Source organism: Leucopleurus acutus (assembly GCF_964270905.1).
Source record: "Leucopleurus acutus genome assembly, chromosome: 4".
NCBI lineage: Eukaryota > Metazoa > Chordata > Mammalia > Artiodactyla > Delphinidae > Leucopleurus > Leucopleurus acutus.
In genome coordinates, this window is record NC_139146.1 from 30,090,042 (window position 1) to 30,109,846 (window position 19,805).

The following is a 19,805-nucleotide window of genomic DNA, read 5'->3' on the forward strand; positions in this document are numbered from 1 at the left end:
GATGAAGGGATGAAAGGGAAGATGGGATTTAAAAGCAACCCCAAGGTTTCCCAGCATGGAGACACAGTTGATTGGTAGTGTCCCTAAGTGCATTTGCAAGCAGGGGAGGAGAAAGGAATGGCAGAGAGGTGGATAGAGCTCTGATCACCAAATGACCAAAATGGTTTCTGAATTATTAATTTCATGAATGTTATGATCTACATAGACGCAAAATATGTTAAAGAGTATAGAAAAACTGCTTAAAGATAAAACATCAGAAGTTAATAACTAAGAAGTTAGAGGGAGATACATAACCAAAGCTGGGTCTTCCCAGTCTTTTCATATACGCAAATTAATTGACTAATGTGGTATTAAAATATAATTACAATGTTCAAGTCCTTTATGCTTGAAGCAAAGTTGTCCCTTGATTATTGCTGGAAATGAGTCCAAGCCTTCGCAAATTGGAACTCTGAAACAATTGCTAAACAATATTACATATATTGCCCCTGCCATATACTGGTTCTGTGGCTTTGGGCTCAGACCCTCGTTGTGCTTTCTCTGTAAATGGCTCAGCTACAGAGGATAGGACGAGCAAAGAGCTAGCGGCACAAAGGCACTCAGAGCTCTCTGGGAACACTAAACATTTAATTTGGCCAAGGGGAAAGACAAAAGCCTGAAAAGTCCCTGTGGGACCATGTTGAAGAGAGTCATGAAGGTCCAACTGACAGATTTATACTTACTTGGCAGGTGACTGAAGATTTTTTGAGCTGAAGATTTGGAAGATTGGAACTTTATTTTTAAAAAGTTATTCTAGTTATAAACGTGATGCATTGATTGCAGTGGAGAAAGGCAGAGGATGGGGAAATAAATTAGGAGATTATTAGGGCAGTTTACAATTCCAAATATATAGAGACAGTTGTATATATATAGGACTAATGCCCTTATTTTCCTTTATATGCAGCCAAAGGTGCTAAAGAGACAAATTTAAAAAATAAAATAAAGATAAGAAAATACAATATGCAAAGATACACAGCCTCACTAGCAGTTAAGGAAATATGAAATAAAATGAATTTGTTATAATATATAGCTTATAGTTTAAAAAAATTGATACAGCACTATTAGCAGGAATATGATGGGGAAAGTGAACTCATTCACTGACAGTGGCAGTGCAAATTAGTTCAATCCTTCCAGAGAGTAAGCTAGCAACAATAATACTGTTTCTATATTTTTATCTAGTAATTCTAGCCTGAGGAAACACTCAAACAGAATAATCCCACCCTCCAAAAAAAAGTATTTGTACTAAAATATTCCCAGTGGTTCATCCATAAACCTAAGAATTGGAAGCAATTTAAATGTCCACTATTGGTCCACGATTAGTACAGAACAGACTGGGTCAGGTGACCTGGGGATACACTGGGTTGCACCTAGTAGAAGTTCTTAGCTTAAATACTTACTTATGACCTTATTAATGTTACTAGCTATATTACTTATATTCAGCCTATTTTTTTACCATCTTTATTGGAGTATAATTGCTTTACATTGTTGTGCTAGTTTCTGCTGTATAACAAAGTGAATCAGCTATACGTATACTTATATCCCCATATCCCTTCCCTCTTGCATCTCCCTCCCACCCTCCCTATCCCACCCCTCTAGGTGGTCACAAAGCACCGAGCTGATCTCCCTGTGCTAGGAGGCTGCTTCCCACTAGCTATCTACCTTACGTTTGGTAGTGGATATATGTCCATGCCACTCTCTCACTTCGTCCCAGCTTACACTTCCCCCTCCCCATGTCCTCAATTCCATTCTCTACGTCTGCATCTTTATTCCTGTCCTGCCCCTACGTTCTTCAGAACCTTATATTTTTTTTTAGATTCCATATATATGTGTTAGCATATGGTATTTGTTTTTCTCTTTCTGACTTACTTCACTCTGTATGACAGACTCTAGGTCCATCCACCTCACTACAAATAACTCAATTTCGTTTCTTTTTATGGCTGAGTAATATTCCATTGTATGTATGTGCCACATCTTCTTTATCCATTCATCTGTCGATGGACACTTAGGTTGCTTCCATGTCCTAGCTATTGTAAATAGTGCTGCAATGAACATTGTGGTACATGACTCTTTTTGAATTATGGTTTTCTCAGTGTATATGCCCAGTAGTGGGATGGCTGGGTCGTATGGTAGTTCTATTTTTAGTTTTTGTTTTGAATTTTTGAATTTTACTTTATTTACTTTTTATACAGCAGGTTCTTATTAGTTATCCATTTTATACATATTAGTGTATATATGTCAATCCCAATCTCCCAATTCATCACACTATTTTTAGTTTTTTAAGGAACCTCCATACGGTTCTCCATAGTGGCTGTATCAATTAATATTCCCACCAACAGTGCATGAGGGTTCCCTTTTCTCCACACCCTCTCCAGCATTTATTGTTTGTACATATTTTGATGATGGCCATTCTGACTGGTGCGAGGTGATACCTCATTGTAGTTTTGATTTGCATTTCTCTAATGATTAGTGATGTTAAGCATCCTTTCATTATTCAGCCTATTTTATAAGATTATTGTTTCTTGCATTACTAAATGTGTGACTGAACCTCTGATAAAAATAATTATGACTAGACAACTTAAAACAACTGACCAAATATATAGTTCTACAATAAGATCAATGACTGTAATAGTGTAACTCTAGATATGGAAAGAGGCAACAAGAAGGAATCAGTTCCTGGACCATAGCAGACTAGTAAGACAGGCGGTCCAGAGGCTTTGGCTACTGCTAACAGGGCCTAGTCCAGTAACAGCACACTGAGTGGCCTATCAACAAAATCCTCGCTTGAACTGGGAATGAGCATTCCTAGCACTGTGGGACAAATTGGTCACAAAACGCCTCTCAAACCTTGGTCAAAATCATGACCAAAAAGGAGGGGATTATAAAATAAAGATATTGCCCACTATCCAGTTCTACAAGAATCAAGTCATTAGGCACTGCAGTCATGGACCTACAATACACCCTGAAAGGAATTCAGGGTGAAGATCAAGATGAGGCACTTTGTTCTCTGGGAAAACTAGCTGAACCAGCCCTCATAGTTAGATATTTTCAGGAGAAAATTTTATGAACCCAGTTTTTTGCATCTTCCCAAACTTAGAAAAGCACTAAAAACATTAACTAAGATATCTATTCCTTGCTATAGCAGTAACCTTCTACCGAGATGTGTACTTGATTGCACTATATACTGGCCTCCCACCTTACCTCTTTGGAACAGTCCTCAGAGCTTTCTTAAAGACTGTTCTTGGGATATAATCTTGAGGTTGAGTCAAGTAAATTTTTCCATTTCTTTCTTACACTGACTATTAATTTTTTCATCAATAAAACAAAAGATAGGAAAAAAACACAAACATACAAAAACCCTCACTCTGATTAAACTTAATTCTAGTGCCAAATATATGGAAATACATACACATGAAAACAGTAATTAAAAATGCAGAACACATAATAGTATACACAGATTATAAACTGCTATATAAAATATATATGTGCATTGACTGATGTGATTTAAAAGCAATAGTGCTTAATAGTCATTTGATCATTTTTATTAAATAGACTTAATAAATAATTGCATTAAATTTTTTAAATTGTGAAGTGCTAAAAATGTTTTCCATTCTAGCTGGGAACATCCAACAACTCATTTCAGTAATTATTTATTAAAGACTATTACTTATTATTAATAATTTATTCTAATATTAAAATAGCAGTTGTTTCTGATCTAACGGAGGGACCAGGCAAGGTACCAGGTACAGCGTAATACATGCCATGATAGGGAGAAAGAGAAGAGGCCTTAATCTCATGTGCCTCTATTCACCAAAGGAGATAAGCAATAAGTTTACATATAAGGAAACAATGAAACATTCCCTACAGTGGCCAGTGCACCAACAGAAGAACGTATAAACTACACGTGAGAAATCTACAATCTATTAGGACAATCCTCTATGTCTGCATTTGATTGAAATGGGCTCAGATTTTAAGTGAAATTAAATCATTGAAAAAAAAAAGCAAATGTTTTGATAATGTGTGCTTTCCTCTTATTTCAGACTTTTCCAGAAGTCAGTGGGTTTTGGGGTACATCCATTGGTAAGATACTCTCCACGGGCATTGCTTGATGAGTCTGACATTTGAACATGGCAAGCATTGCCCTCCGGAACCTACAATAAAAAAGGGAAAATCTGGCATTACCCATGAGGACCTGGCACTTTTAGAGTACTCTCAAACATGGCTATGATGCCACTACTACCAACTGGCATCTCCAGATAAATTTCTGCTTCCAGCTTTAACATCTGCTGTTGAGACCCTTGGTCAATGTATCAAGCGTATGACACAGTTAAAGACCACTTGTGCACCACTGACTATTAACATTGAAGACACTTAATAAAAACCACTAATTATGTCTAAGAGGGTGCATCTAACGTCATTTGCAAGGAATTAATTACTTGAACTAAGGATGTGTGTTTCATGCATTTGTTCTTCTGAGCAAAGGCCAGTTTCAATTAAGAGGAGCTTGAGAATGCCTGACCTTTCCTAAAGAACTACCAAGAGACTCTGAATTTAAAATGTGTTCTTTATGCTTCTTATGCAGTCTGCTTCTTAAAAGTTTTTATGTTTCTTCATATATCTGTGGCTAAAGTTGCTTTCCTAACATGTGCATAAATACATAAGTGTAATAGAAGCAGCACTGGCATTCCAGGATCAAATTACTTCACCTCTACTGAGATTTTTCTGGTCAAATATTTAAGCACAGTAGATTGGTTCATCCCAATCTACTGTAGATTGGTTCATCTACTGTTACATCTTTAAGCAGTAACAGGAAATGAAGCAGTGTAAGCTTCACTGACGAGGCAGGAAAGAAATCCTTGCTCAGAGGCTCAACAAAGGGGGGAAGGGGAAGATTCTCAACTATTCTGAGTGACTACACACTCCTGAAGCCCTTTATGTTAGCACTGAATTTTTCCTTGCGTTTGAATGATATGTCTTCCTCCTAGTAAATATACAACTATGCTACCCACTTAGGGAGTCCAACTGGCCTTGCTCTGTCCATTTTCCAGTAATAGAACTACTCTCTTCTTTGCAAAACCAATTCCATGTATTTTAAATGGGGTAACCATGTGATCCAAGCTGAGCTCACCATTGACCATCCAGGGCCACTTCTGCCAGAAAGCCATGTGAGACGAAATTCACATTTGGGGATGCTTAGCTTGTGGAACTTGGGTCTTGAGTTACCCGTGATTATCTCGCCTCTGTGTAGGAAGAGCCTGTCACAGAACTGGAGCCCTAGACATTTAAGGTCCTAAATGCTTCTCAAGTTGCATGAACCAAATAACTTTTACATTCATCTGAAGTGAGTTTCTGTCACTTACCTTCCCAAAAGTTTTAGAACATTATCCATTGCCTTTTTAACATTCTTTCTGTATACTTTTTTTAGTTGAGAACCATTTTAGACATAACTTACTTTTTATTAGCAATCACATAAATACAGGGATTGTAGAATGTAGAAGATTTTGCAAACAGTGGAGCTAGGATGGCCACTGAGGGAGGAATCTTCTTCGGGTCACCAAAAGAAGCCCATAAGCACACGATGGAATAAGGGGACCACGCCACCAGAAACATGAGTATCATTATCACAGACATCTGTAAAAGAAATCAATATTCGCCAAACCCAATATCTAAAATATCAAAATAACAAATATACCTTAAACTGCATGAAAAATTATCTGGATTGGAACTTGAATAAATTTATGTTTTTGAAGACACAGAGGAAAAACTGAATTTTTCCCCTCATACTTTACTAATGTGCCTGAGGTCATCTATGATAACAAGAGCTTGTGAAATGGACAGACTGGTGCACGAATGTAAAGAATGCCCACTTTCTTTTGGTGAGCTGGGGAGAATACAAAAGCTGGCCTGGATGACAGGCAGAAGGACCCACTCCTGGCCCACTTGGAGTAACTGTGCTAGGGACTGCTGGTGTTGCGCTTTCTTTTCCTCACTCTCATCTGCTAATCTAAAAAACAACTTTCTAACTCTCTAAACTCAATGTGAAAAAAAAAAAAGTCCTCTATTGAGTTCAGTGAATTCTCATACAGGCCATTTGAGCTTGGTATATAATAAATCACATATAATACGTACAGTGCAGATAATTTTGTAAAGGAGCTATCCTTATATTTTGTTTGAATGAAAAATTATAATTATATTGCTCCCTCCTGATTGCCCACTAAAAAGACAGAAAAGGTTTAAAAAGACATAAACACATAAGGTCTGAGAACCACAGATTAGACAGCTCTGTAAAAGTTAAAATTGAATAACCATTAGACAAGTGGCATATTACTTATCAGACTTGAGAATGATTTAAAAAAATTTTTTTTTTAATTTTAAAGAGCCAGGAATGAGGGAAAATCAGGTACAGGTGAATCCACTCCACAGAACTACAGAAAGCCTCAGGAATTGGAGATGACAGTTCTGAATGTGGGGCTGCACTTGGAACCTAAAACACAAAAACTCATTAAAATCTGCAAAAAGCAGTTAGACTTCTGAATCCCCTCTCTGTTCAGCTAGGAAACAGCCCCCTCTCCCCAGAAGAACCCCAAAGGTCAGTGTAAGAGAGGGTAAAGCAGGGAAACTTGAGACTGGGGGACACCGGGCTCAGCTGAGAGCTGGCGTACTGTCCTGAAAAGAGGGGGGCTGCACGCTGTCCCTTCCCTGCACTGAGCCATGAGAATGTGGGTACACAGACTTTTATCTCCTACCCAGAAAGGCGAAAGAATCTTCTTGCCTTGGAAACTGACCAGCCCAGAAGAAAATACCCAGAGGTACAGATCATTAGAAACCCCCCTCTCCAAAGACATATCCCAGTGAAAGAGCACAGCGAGAGCTCACAATCAACTTTTTAGCGCATCACTCTTAAATATGCAGGGACAGTCACTGATCACCAGACATTGAGGAAACACACAAACTGACAGGCAGAGACCAAAACAGTGCAGGAACTCGGGGGAAAAAAAATATGTGATGAACAGAAGGAAAATGTAAATATATACACAATATCATCACAGAAATGAGAGAAGATACACATGCATTAAACAAGAAGAGGACACTATCAAAAAGAAGTACAGAGTATAAAATAATGCTACCATCTCATCTATAAAAGTGAAAGCAGAATTTTAAAAATGCAACAGGAAGGTTGAAATGTATGGTCAGCTAGGGTAAGGGTGAGGTAAATAAGGTGAACTGTGCAAGTGCAGGGTCAGATCCTGTCTTTATTTAATATTTTATATTTTGTTCAATGTGGACTTTCTCCATAAATTTTGATCTTTTAAAATACTGCACTAACTACTTGATTTTTTGATTACTGAGCCTTTTGGCGCCTGCTTAAATTTTGCACCCCAGGCTTGAGCCTCACTCTCCTCACCCAATCCCAGTCCTGGACATGGTTGCGGAAATCTCTCAGAAAGTAGAAACAGGGACTTCCCTGGCGGTCCAGTGGTTAAGACTTCGCCTTCTAATGCAGGGGGTGTGGGTTCGATCACTATTTGGTGAGCTAAGATCCCACAGGCCTCCCAGCCAAAAAACCAAAACATAAAACAGAAGGAATATTGTAACAAATTCAATAAAGACTTCAAAAATGGTCCACATCAAAAAAAAATTTCAAAAAAAGAAGAAAGTAGAAACAAAAACAAACAAACAGGGGACTTCCCTGGTGGTGCAGCAGTTAAGAATCCGCCTGCCAATGCACGGGACATGGGTTCGAGCCCTGCTCTGGGAAGATCCCACATACCGCAGAGCAACTTAGCCCGTGCACCACAACTACTGAAGCCCGCACACCTAGGGCCCGTGCTCCGCAACAAGAGAAGCCACTGCAATGAGAAGCCCGCACACCACAACAAAGAGTAACCCCTGCTCACCGCAACTAGAGAAAGCCCACGCTCAGCAATGAAGACCCAACACAGCCAAAAATAAATAAATAAAAACAAAACAAAAAACAGAAATAATGCAGGAGAGAATATTTAAGAAAATTAAAAGATAAATCCAGGAGATTAAATACTCAAATAAAAAGAGTTCCAGGGCTTCCCTGGTGGCGCAGTGGTTGAGAGTCTGCCTGCCGATGCAGGGGACGCGGGTTCGTGCCCGGTCTGGGAAGATCCCACATGCCGCGGAGCGGCTGGGCCCGTGAGCCATGGCCGCTGAGCCTGCGCGTCCGGAGCCTGTGCTCCGCCACGGGAGAGGCCACAACAGTGAGAGGCCCGCGTACCGCAAAAAAAAAAAAAAAAAAGAGTTCCAGAAAAAGAGAACAGAGAAAACAAAATGGGAGGTGAAACTCACCAGAGAAATAATACAAGGAAACTCCCAGAAGGGAAGACCTGAGTCTCGACATAGAAAGCATTCACCCAGTACCCAGCACGTGGGTGAATAAAGAGCCACACCAAGGCATATCGGCGTGACATTTCAGAAAACTGGAGACACAGAGAAAATCACAAGCTTCCAGAGAGAACGCAGATCACCGGAATGCTGTCAGCCTTCTCAATAGTGACACCTGAAGCCGAGAGACTACATAGAGTAATGTCTTCAAAATTCTTTGAAAGTCATTTTTCTACTTAGAATTCCGTACCAAGCAAACAATCGGTCAAACATAATTGTAGAATTAAGACATTTTCAGGCATGCAAAATCTTAAACATTTGACTTCCTTGTGACCTTCTCAAGACTCTATTAGAGATGTGTTACACCAAATGTGAAGGAGTTAACCAAAAAAAAAAGGGAAGACATACAATTTAGAAAACGGGTGATCTGACCTATGAGATAGGCCAAAGGCATTCCCAGCTGGTGACAAAGGAGATGTGGGGATGCTGGCTTCCTAGGTGGTCATCCTAAAGAACAGCCAGTGTAGACTAGGGCAAGAGATCTGGCGGGTGTCAGGAGGGTAGCGCCAAGAAAAGGATAAAGTCGACCTAGTCTCTGATGTATTTGAAAATACTAAGAGGAGACTGAAGCCTCTGGTGGAGAGTTTAGAGATGAATTAGTGACAGGTACACAGAAGAGTCAGCAAACAAAGCTACAGAGAGAGAGAGAGAGGGAGAGGAGAGAAGGGGAGAGAGATGAACGGAGGAAGAGAAAGAGAAAAGGAATGAATTGTTAACTCCAAAGGGGAAAAAGTTGTATAAAAAAAGAAATATAAATCAGAGTCTTACAGAGATTTTCAATAAGTAAAATTTAGATAATCACAATAATGTAAAATTGGCTCTTCATCTAACCAAATATTAACATTTTACTGATAAGATGAGAGATAAACGCTGGTGGGGAGGAGTAGGAAAGGTTGGTGGTATAAGAAAAATTTTCTTTGTCTATAGTAGGAAATCAAGAAGTAACGGCAAAGAAAAATACCTAAAACAGGGCTCCCCTGGTGGCGCAGTGGTTAAGAATCCATCTGCCAATGCAGGGGACATGGGTTCGAGCCCTGGTCCGGGAAGATCCCACACGCCATGGAGCAACTAGGCCCGTGCGCCGCAACTACTGAGCCCGCACGCCTAGAGCTCATGCCTCGCAACAAGAGAAGCCACTGCAATAAGGAGCCCGTGCAACGCAATGAAGAGTAGCCCCTGCTTGCCACAACTAGAGAAAGCCCACGTGCAGCAACAAAGACCCAACGCAGCCAAAAATAAATAAATAAATAAATTTATTTTAAAAATAAAAAAAATATCCAAAACAGCAGATAAGCACATCATTTAGAAATACGGAGGCCAACACCAGAAAAAAGAGCCAGAGAGTAAGAATCGGGAGTTGGGGAGAGGTGACTGCAGGGGCCAAGGAACCATGTCCATGTAAAAGTTTGATTACAAAACCTTTTTAAGGATTTTAATGTCTTACCTTCGTTACATCTACCTGATCTGACCAATCTCTGTTGAGATACTCAGTGCAGTTACTAGTAGCATGATGTTTAATGGATCGAGTGACATGGTAATAGCAGTAAAACATCATTATCAAGGGCACAATAAAATTTATCGCAACAACCATCATGGTGTAAGAAACAAAAGATCTGAAAGTAAGAAAAGGAAATAATTAAATCATGACATTAAATCACTACTCATTTAATATACTAAATAGAGTAAGGGAAACAGGATAATTATCAGAAATAATACTGGCACTGTCCAGCAGTCATTATATTATTAAATAGCTTAGGAAGTGCATTTGACTTTGAGTTCATTTGGACTAGGGGTTGGCAAACTATGACCTGTGGGCCAAATCCAGCCTGTCGCCTGTCTTTGTAAATAAAATTTTATTGGAACCACATTCATCACATACAGTCTAGGGCTGCTATCACAGGCAGAGTTGAATAGTTGCAATGGAGACAGTCTTGCCTGTAGAGCCTAAAATATTTATTTTTTGACCTTGCACTAAATCTAAAAAGTTTTAGATTTAGTTTGAGAGTTAGAAATTTTCTATTTGCTTTTCTTCATAATCTTTCATTTCCTTTAATAAACTAAATTACCCCCTTTTCCCTGGTAAATACAGGAAAGCATCACTGATGAGCAAGCAAATCCTTGCAGTGACTGTGCTTTTGCTGCATAATTCTCAGGAGATGCTTTATTACCAGATCATCTAGAAAAGAAAGCCTGGACTTTTGCCAGATCTGCACACTGTCTAGCTCCACTAACACTCCTTTTCCCCGTCAGGTCCTACCTCTAAGGTGCGGATATTGGAAGGATTCTCTGTTTTGCCTTTGCTGCCAGAAGATAGAGGAAGGAACAGAGCAGGGGACAAGGGGAGCTGGATGGCCTTTCCTTGAAAATAAGCATAATTCACTTTTCTCAATTCATCTCTGCTGTAATCAATCATATCATCTATACCAAGGAAGATCTTTGTCATCTCTGCATGAGAAACATTTGATCTGACCTTAAATTTGAAATGGTGAGAAAATGTCTACACTAGAAGCATTTGATTATAAAGTGTAAACATGTCTCTTACACATCATTTTTCCGCCAGTTTATGGTACAGGTGGCCCCAGTAGGATCTGGGGCATAACTAGCCCACCCAACAATAGGCATCAAAGCCCAAAAGAGTCCATTGAACCAGGCCCCCAGAATCATGCTGATGTAAGTGTTGGTGGTCATTCTTCTTCCTATTAACAAACATATGGAACATCAAAGTCATTTCCCAATGATGTGATTCATATCTTCATTTTGTTTTAACTGATTATTCAAAGTTGTCATCAAATAGATTCTTCACAGAGCACTTTAGTTCACACAAAGCCTATCTACATGAATTCACATTCTGAAAAAAAAAATGACATTTAAGCTGAAACCTGAATGATAAAATGATCAGTCAGAGGATAGAAATGGAGAAACACTAGGGAAATAGCATTTACAAAGACCCCAAAGTGGGAAAGGGTTTGGCTAGTATCCCAAAGTGAGAGGACCCCAGAACACACTGGAAAGGTAGCCCAGGGCCAGAATGCGTGGGACCTTGGAGGCTGTGTTATGAAATTTGGGTTTTATTCTAGGTATAATAGAAAATCACTGAAACTTTCAGTCAAGGATTATCAGAGAAATATGACTGACCGTGTTGCAAGCCATACCTTTACATTTTGAAGTGAATGTGTATCGAGCAGTACTTAGGCAAAAATGGGTTCACTGAGAAAGCTGAGAAAAGTGCTGTACCTGCATCAGGACAGCAGATGGTCAGGTATCGATCCACAGCCACAACTGTGAGCAATCCAATACTTGCCATTCCAAAAAAGATATTCAATCCAGCATAAATCTGAAGATTAAAATTGGAAAGATTCCACCATTCTACACATCCTCCCAAGAGACATTTACACTTTTATCCCATTGCTAAAATATATTTTAAATACACTGAGTTTTTTATTTTACTAATTTTAAAATATATCATCTATTGTCAAATTATAAGTGGTTTAATAAAGGCATTTATAGAAAATGTTTTGAGACTTCATTAATTAAAATAAACTTTTTTAAAAATGTTAAGGCTTAAAGTAAAACTTCTATACATACTCTGTGGAGTGCAAAAACAAACCATAAATTAAGTGCAATGCATATAACCAACAAAAGACTGCTACTCAGAAGATAGACAATTCAACGGGCTGAAAAGACAAACAGAAAAATGGGCTATTAACACAAGAGGAAACCTGCATGTTTATGACATAAGATGTACAATCACATTAAATCTTGAAAGAAATGCAAATTATAAGATACTATTTTATATCCATCAAAATGCTACAAATTCCAAGTCTGACAACCCCAAGTGTTGGAGAAAATGTGGAGTAACAGAAGTTCTAGCAACTGGCACAACCATTTTGGAGAGAAATTTGTCCACATCTGATAAAACTGAAGATAAACATTATCTACAACCAAACCATTCCTTTCCTAGTAATGTATCTAAACTCTCACACATTGCAGAAAAAGACATGTATGAGAACAATTTATTGAAGCCTTGTTTGTGGTTTAAAAAAATTGGAAACAGGGAATTCTCTGGCAGTCCAGTGGTTAGGACTCGGTGCTTTCACTGATGGGGCCTGGGTTCCATCCCTGGTCGGGGAACTAAGATCCCACAAGCCAAGCCACACGGGGCAGCCAAAGAGAAAAAGAAAAAAATTTAAAAAACCCCAAACAACCTGAAGCACATATTGCAAAACATTAAGGTTTGACAAAACTGGTTGGTGCACACATGGGTATTCCCTACTCTCTACACTTTTCATTTTATTCTCTATAGTTTTAGAGCTTAAAATAGCTAACTGTTTTAAAAAATTAAGCCAAAAGTCATTAATGCAAATTAATATTAATTTATTTTCTTGTCAGTAAAAATCATCGTAGATATATTCACCAGCAATTCTCTTGGAGAACTTTCCATAGAAAAAAATCAGCAACATGTTGTTTAACTACATTACTTAGATATTATGACACAGTCATTATTTTATTGTTTCAAATGAAAGCAGAGTATTTCTTTTTGAATTTGTAATATGCAAGTTTTTATTTGAATATGCAAATGTTCACTTTTCTTCTCTAGTTGACTGCTAATTTTTTGTTAGTTTAGTTTTTTCCTTTGAGTTGGGGAAATTTTGAAAATATAATGATGGTGACTGATTTCATTTCTCTTATTAAAGAATATAGTTCCCAGTCACTCCTGAAGCCATTTTTATTAAGAGCACCATATCTATTATCCTACATAATCTTATTTGATTGAAACCCTTGGGATTTTTTAAAGACATTTAAATGTACATTTTCTTAATCTACTTTATTTTGCTTTGATTCTAAAGATCTCCAATACCTGACATCCTGCATATCCAAACTTCCAACTTCCATGCAGATCTGAAGCAGCAGACATGGGGTAACCAATGCTACTGACCCCTATATCAGTAATAGCCAAGTTAATGATAATTGCATTTGTGGGTGTCCGAAGCTCCTTGTACTTAATGAAGATGCCAAGAACTATTATGTTGCTGAGAACACTTATCATACCTGAGAACATAAACAAAAAAATCACACATTTTGTTTAATTTGAATGTGTAAAAGTAGAATCAAATTAAATATTTAAGCTCCTTCAAAAATATAGCAAATCCATTTTGGTTCGTTTATTTGAAGAGCTTCAGCTATTCTTCAAGCTAGTTGTAATACCTTCACAGCCCTTTTGTAAAACAGAAATATAAAAATTAAAGCACAAAGAATCTACCAGTTGCATAAACCAGCACTAAAGACTGGTGTTAATGTCATCACTATTGATCACTCTGTCCTTGATGTTATTCCCTTGCATGTCATGATACCACCACCACTGATTTTTAGGATATACATATGATCACACAATCTCCTTCGGCAGCTTAATTTTCTCATCCTCCTTCCTGAAGCCTGAGGCTCTCCTTTCTCTATAGTTTCTCAAGCCTCAGCTATCATTCTATCCTAACAGTGCTTCTGTCACTTTCCATCCCTGAAATATGCTCCAGTCCCGCATCCCTTTTCATACAATTCATTGCCATTAAACATTTATTAAGCATCTACAGTATGTAAGATCATATGACTGTTTCAATATCACTTGAAACTCAACATGTTCAAATCTAAATTCTTCATTATACACACACACACACACACACACACACACACACACACACACACCTATAGAAGAATACACACTGCAAGGTTTGGCTATCCAGAGAGGAAGTCGGACTGGCTTTCAGGTCCACTGAGAAGCCTCACAGGCCATATCACCCTAGTCAAGTCTCCACAGCCTGGGATCTGACTTCTAGACCTGCAGGTCCAGAAACTCAATGTTGTCGGTGCCCCAGAATTGGGGATTCAGGTAGACTGATGACTGAACTTCTTAATCTGAATGGCAGTGTTTTCATTTACAGCAAGAAATATTGTTGAGTGGACTGGATGTGCATGTCAGCCTGTTTAACACTCCCTACATGCAACAAAGGATGCACACATTTCCCATAAGCCCGATGTGGGCCATATTAGGTTCTAACAGCTGAGAGAGGCTAGAGCTATTACCAGATTCCTAGGGGGAAAAGGAGGGGTAAGGAACAAAAAGCATAGAGTGGTGTTAACCATCATGAAGAGAACTCTGGTGATCAGCTCCAGCTATTGCCAGAGAGAGGGAAGGTTTCCAAGCACCAACACCCAAATGTATCAGCTAAGGAAGAACTTCTATTATATCTTGGCACCTTGGTCAAAACTTCCATTCAAAATCCTGTTATACCAAGCTTCCAGATTCCTGTTCTTTCCTCCTGCATACTGCTGGCAGAATAAACTTTCTACAACATAGAATTAACCAAGGCTCTTCTCAAAACCTCCAACACACCCCAACGTCTGCGTGATAAAGTCCACATGTCCCAGCCTGGTATTCCAGGCACTTTGCCTCAATCTGTTTTTACCCTCTCTAAGCAAATTTTCACACTTGTCAAACAAGCCCTCCATCTAATTATTTATCAAATGCACTAGGCTTGTGGTAAATTTCGACTTTCATTTCTCCCACTTGGAACACCCTACTCCTTTCCTCTACCTTTCCAAATGCTACCCTTCAAAATTCTGTTCAAGGCCAATTCTGCCCCAAAGACTTGTCCTCTGCATAGTATCCTCTCTTCTCTAAATTCTCAAAGTACTTGTTTATATTATACTTTACCTTATGTGATGTTATATTACTTAATTCATATATGCCTAGTCTTCCTGTGTAGATTTTAGGCTTCTAATCATTTCTATGTTGTATATATGATATATAGCAGATTTATTTAATAAACGGACAACTAAAACTCATATTGCTTAAGGTCTATTATTCCTGCAAGCATAATTAAGGCACAATGATATCAAATTTGATGATTCTTTGGCTCAATATTTTTGCATCTAGTATTGTAGCTCCAAAAAGTTTAGTGAATTGAAGAGTCTTTCTGGGCTAGTTACAGATTTGATGATTTTTAAGTCAGATAAAAACACAGTGCAGTAAATTGTTGCCTACCAAATATGCAACCAGAATAAAGTAATTGTGCTTTGGGGGCGGTTTTAGATATAACAGGGAGAATGAGGTAAACAATTTAGCCCTTTTTCTATTTTCTCTGCAGCTGTCTCAAGCACTCTACTTTATTTCCTATCTGTAGGTGTTTTCTAATGAGTAGACAATAGATCATATAGTAGTTAGGTCTATGTTCAGTTAATTTCCCCTTGGCTTCTGTGGCTCTCCTCCAATCTCTTTGGCAGATCCTTCTTAATCTACTTCCTGGCCTTTCTTTCTTCATCTCTACCTTATTAAATATATGCATTGTCCAAGTTTCTGTCCTGGACCTTCTTTCTTTTCACATTCAATATACACTCAGTGATTTCACACAGATCCAAGGCTATATGCTGTTACTTTCCAGATCAGTCTCATAAAATTCAAACTCATGTGCGCAGCTTTTTACGGGACTTCTCTCAAACGGAACCCAGAGATTTTCTCTCTTGACCCAAACATGTTCTTCCCCAGATGTGCTCCCATCTTGATGAATAGCTTCACCATCTATCCAGTGGCCCAAAAGAGAAACCTAGATGTCATCTTTGATGCTCCCTCACCTTCTCCCCCAGTCTCCACATCCAACCATCAATTCTAACTTCTAGCTCTTGAATGTGTCTATCTCCAATGCTACTACTTCCTCCTCAGAAGTCTTTTAAATCTTAATCACACAGGGGCCACCTACCTGGTCTCTTAGCTACCACTACAGCACATTTCTAAAATACAAATTGGATCATGTCATTCAGTGATTCCCCTATCGCCTTTACGGCTTAGGTCTTTCATTAGCTGGTACACAGCCATCCTCTCAGCCTAGTACCTCTCACGCTACATCCTACAGGTCACCCGTAATGAATCTATTTCAGATCCTTAATTCGCCATGCCCTCTTGCTCCCCAGCATTAACTGGAGAAAGGGAGAGTGCTCAAGTTGGTAACGTTTGTAAGAGCTACAATCTGAGAGAAATGTTAAATTAAAAATTAAATTTAAAATGAAAAATCTAAATAGGCTCTTGGTAAAAGTAACAAATGAAATAAATGCTTTGACTAAATTCTTTTCCTCACGGTTTTGGTTTCGATTTGGACATTTAAGTGAGTTCTGTTAAAGGGAAAGATTGGGGGGCCCAAAGAACAATAAACGTTTGAAAAAAAGTATAAAGAAGCTAGATATGCTCCCTTCAGTTCATCTACTAAAACCACAAACAAACAACATGTACTCATAGTATTGATAAAACTGATCCTTGTGATTATACCTGAGGGTTCTAGAGTCGAAATACCTGAGTTCAAATCCTGGCGTAGCTACTTAGTAGATGTGTGTGTTGGGAAAGTTATTTAGACTCTTTAACTGTAAACAGGGAAAATAAAATTTGCTTACTGAATTAGCATAAGGATGAATTATTCTGTACATGTAAATATTTAGAACAGTGCTTGGTATATACCAAGTATTCCAATAATAACATTAGTAGTGGTAGCAGTAGTAGTAGTGGTGGTGGTGGTGGTTGGAGTAGTAGTAGCAGTAGTAATAGTAATTCTAGTAGAAGTCATCATTGTCATCATAGTAAGATTACTATTACTATTACTATTACTGTTACAGGGGTAAGAACCAGCAAGAATATTTTCTTAACAGGAAAATTTCTTTGCATGCTTCTTTTGTAACCAGATCAAAAGAGATAGCTTTTCTTGGTCATCTACCAAAAACTAACTAAACCAAAAGTTTGTATACAAAGTACTTCTATGTAATTGTGATAAGGAGCTTATCCCTTTAAGTAGCATATTGTTTTCTCCTTTCTGTTGCAACATCAAAAAAAAATTCAAAAAGAAAACAGAACTTATCCAGTGCTTATCATACAGAGGTATTCAAATGAAAAAGTTGGCTGAGGAACCACATTTTCTACCACAGAAGTAATACTCTGAATTATGGGGAAACTAAGCAATTATAAAGAATAAACTGGGTACAGTAGGATTTGTTATGTTTTTACTCTACTTTTGAATATATTTGAAAATTTTCATAAGTCAATCCAAAAAATAATAAACAGTTACTTCTAAAACTCATTACTAAGCATAAAGTTGAAAATGAAGTGACTGCTAAGCATAAAATTAATACCACAATTCAACCTATACATAAAAAAGGTAATCAGAGAACTTCTATTGTCAATTTCCCCATTCCTTTTTTTCAGCCAACAAGTCTTTATCTTAATCCAATATATGCATCAATGAGTGTGTGTATGTGGGAAGAAAGAAACATTTGTCCAACATATACTGTATATATCACTTAGGTATATTTGTGCATTATTTAATTTTACTCTTCAAAATCATTGTGACAGTAGCTTATTCTTATCCCCATTTTACAGACATGAAAATGGAAGAACAAAAAACTTGCTCACTGTTACAAAGATACTAAAAAATGAAAACCAAAGCTCAGTTTTCCAATACAGCATTCGAAAATGAGCTCAATTTACAAACTCTGTCCTCAGTGACAATACACTCTGTTCTCTCTTTTTACGACTTTAATTTTCTTTCCAGGATCTTTCGATCTTAACTAGATTCCACCACCAAGGACAAAACTACAGAAAGTATGTATGAGAATAGTAAATGCTATAAAAATACATCTTTGCCATGGTGCACACTATTCCCCAATAAAAACTTAATTTGACAATGTAATAACCAAACATATGGATAATCACTCATTTTATAAAAAACTTTTCTCAGCCCCATTTCACGGCTCTCACTGCCTATCAAAATTCAAAATAACTTGTTATATTAACCACCATTAACAATGTTTCCATTTATTTTCACCTACATTCTCTTTTTGATCTTTACAGCCAGGAAGTAGAGCAAGTATTATCATCCTTATTTATCACATGAGCACCCCAACTGAGAAAGGATAAGTGACTTCTCAAGGTTGGCCAACAATATAGAACTTGAAACATTATCTCTGAACCCATGCTTTTTCTACTACCTTATGCTGAAAACCTCTGCTTTTCTTCACTTACTCAAAAACAAAATAACTATTAATGGAATAAACATCCATACCTGCCGTAATCAAGTAAGCTGCAACAATATTGTGTTCAGTCTGTGAAAAGGTCGAGCCGTCTTCATTCTTAGAGTCTGAACTGTTGCCTAAATTATTCCTTAGCATTTTGGAGGGAAGATATCAAGATAGCCTTCATAATGGGCCTTCAATATCTATGAAATGTTTCAAAAGCCACCTAGGGAAGAATTTTCAGAACCAATCATTTCCACTTAAAGACCTCAAAGAAGGGCCTTTTCACAGAGGCCCTCCCTTAACAAATTTAATTGGGCTAAAGAGGAAAGGATTTTTAATTCCCAGAACAAGGGAAAAGCTTATTAGCAAAATAAATGGAAATAACGAGCAACACACATTTTAACCAATTAGGGCATCAGCTTTATATCCAAGGAGATTATCAAGTGCACACATCCCATTTAAACAATAAACAAACTCAGAAAATCAGATCAGGACCTGACCTAACTGATTTCTGCGGGAAATCAGTTTCAAAATTAAGAGCCAGACTTACTGCTCTAAAACTATTCAGATTAAGGTCCCTGTTTTCTGTTTGACCCTTTCAAGTTTTCCATTTCAATTCCTTTTGTTTTTTCCATAAGAATTTAAATCATTAGAGATAAGTAAAGAAGTAATCTCCCCCATTCTTCCAAATTTTACTCCCCTAATGGTAATAATATTGTTCGGTGTATATTCTGCTTTTCTTTGCTTACAGAAACATATATTTATACAACTGTTTGAGGTTTCTTCCACTTTTTTTTTCATTCTTTTCAAAAAATGGGGAGCTATGTATATATAAAATCATTCTGTAATTTGTTTTCCCCGAAAGCCATACCATAAATTCCAGGTCAATAAAGCATGAATATAGCATGATCTACTTTACAATTCACCTCAGTTCATTTACCCTACGCTTTGATATGCACAAGTAGTTAATCTGGTAATAATCATAGCATGTACCAGCAAAGTATCTAGATTCAATAATTCATCTTGTAAAGTACTGGGCAATTCTAATATTCTGGATTATATTGTTATAACTCCAAAAGTGGGTAACATAAGTGGGTAACAATCTAATATGAACATTTATTGTTAGAATAATATATCCCTATACCTTTTTTCCTCATATTCTTTATGCCATGTAATATAAAATACCTATTCTTCTCAATACTGAATTTCTAAAAATCAGTAACTTTACAGAAATGCTAGATGCACCAAAGTTAACAGTGTAAGCATATAACAGAACCACTAGAGGGCTATATTTACCCACTTATTTTAATTTTATA

The 19,805-nt window shown here is 37.6% G+C and overlaps 1 protein-coding gene across 1 annotated transcript; it reads right to left on the reverse strand.

Moving 5' to 3' along the window:
• Positions 1-4,069: 4,069 nt before the first annotated feature.
• Positions 4,070-18,673, reverse strand: RRH (retinal pigment epithelium-derived rhodopsin homolog; the record flags this gene model as incomplete). Its single annotated transcript, XM_082837992.1, has 7 exons — positions 18,537-18,673; positions 13,304-13,494; positions 11,680-11,779; positions 10,988-11,141; positions 9,890-10,058; positions 5,486-5,664; positions 4,070-4,184 (listed from the first exon to the last, which is right to left on the reverse strand). The coding sequence occupies exons 1-7, from the start codon at positions 18,640-18,642 to the stop codon at positions 4,070-4,072; spliced, it is 1,014 nt and encodes a 337-aa protein (XP_082694118.1). The 5' UTR covers positions 18,643-18,673.
• Between the last annotated feature and the right edge of the window lie 1,132 nt (positions 18,674-19,805).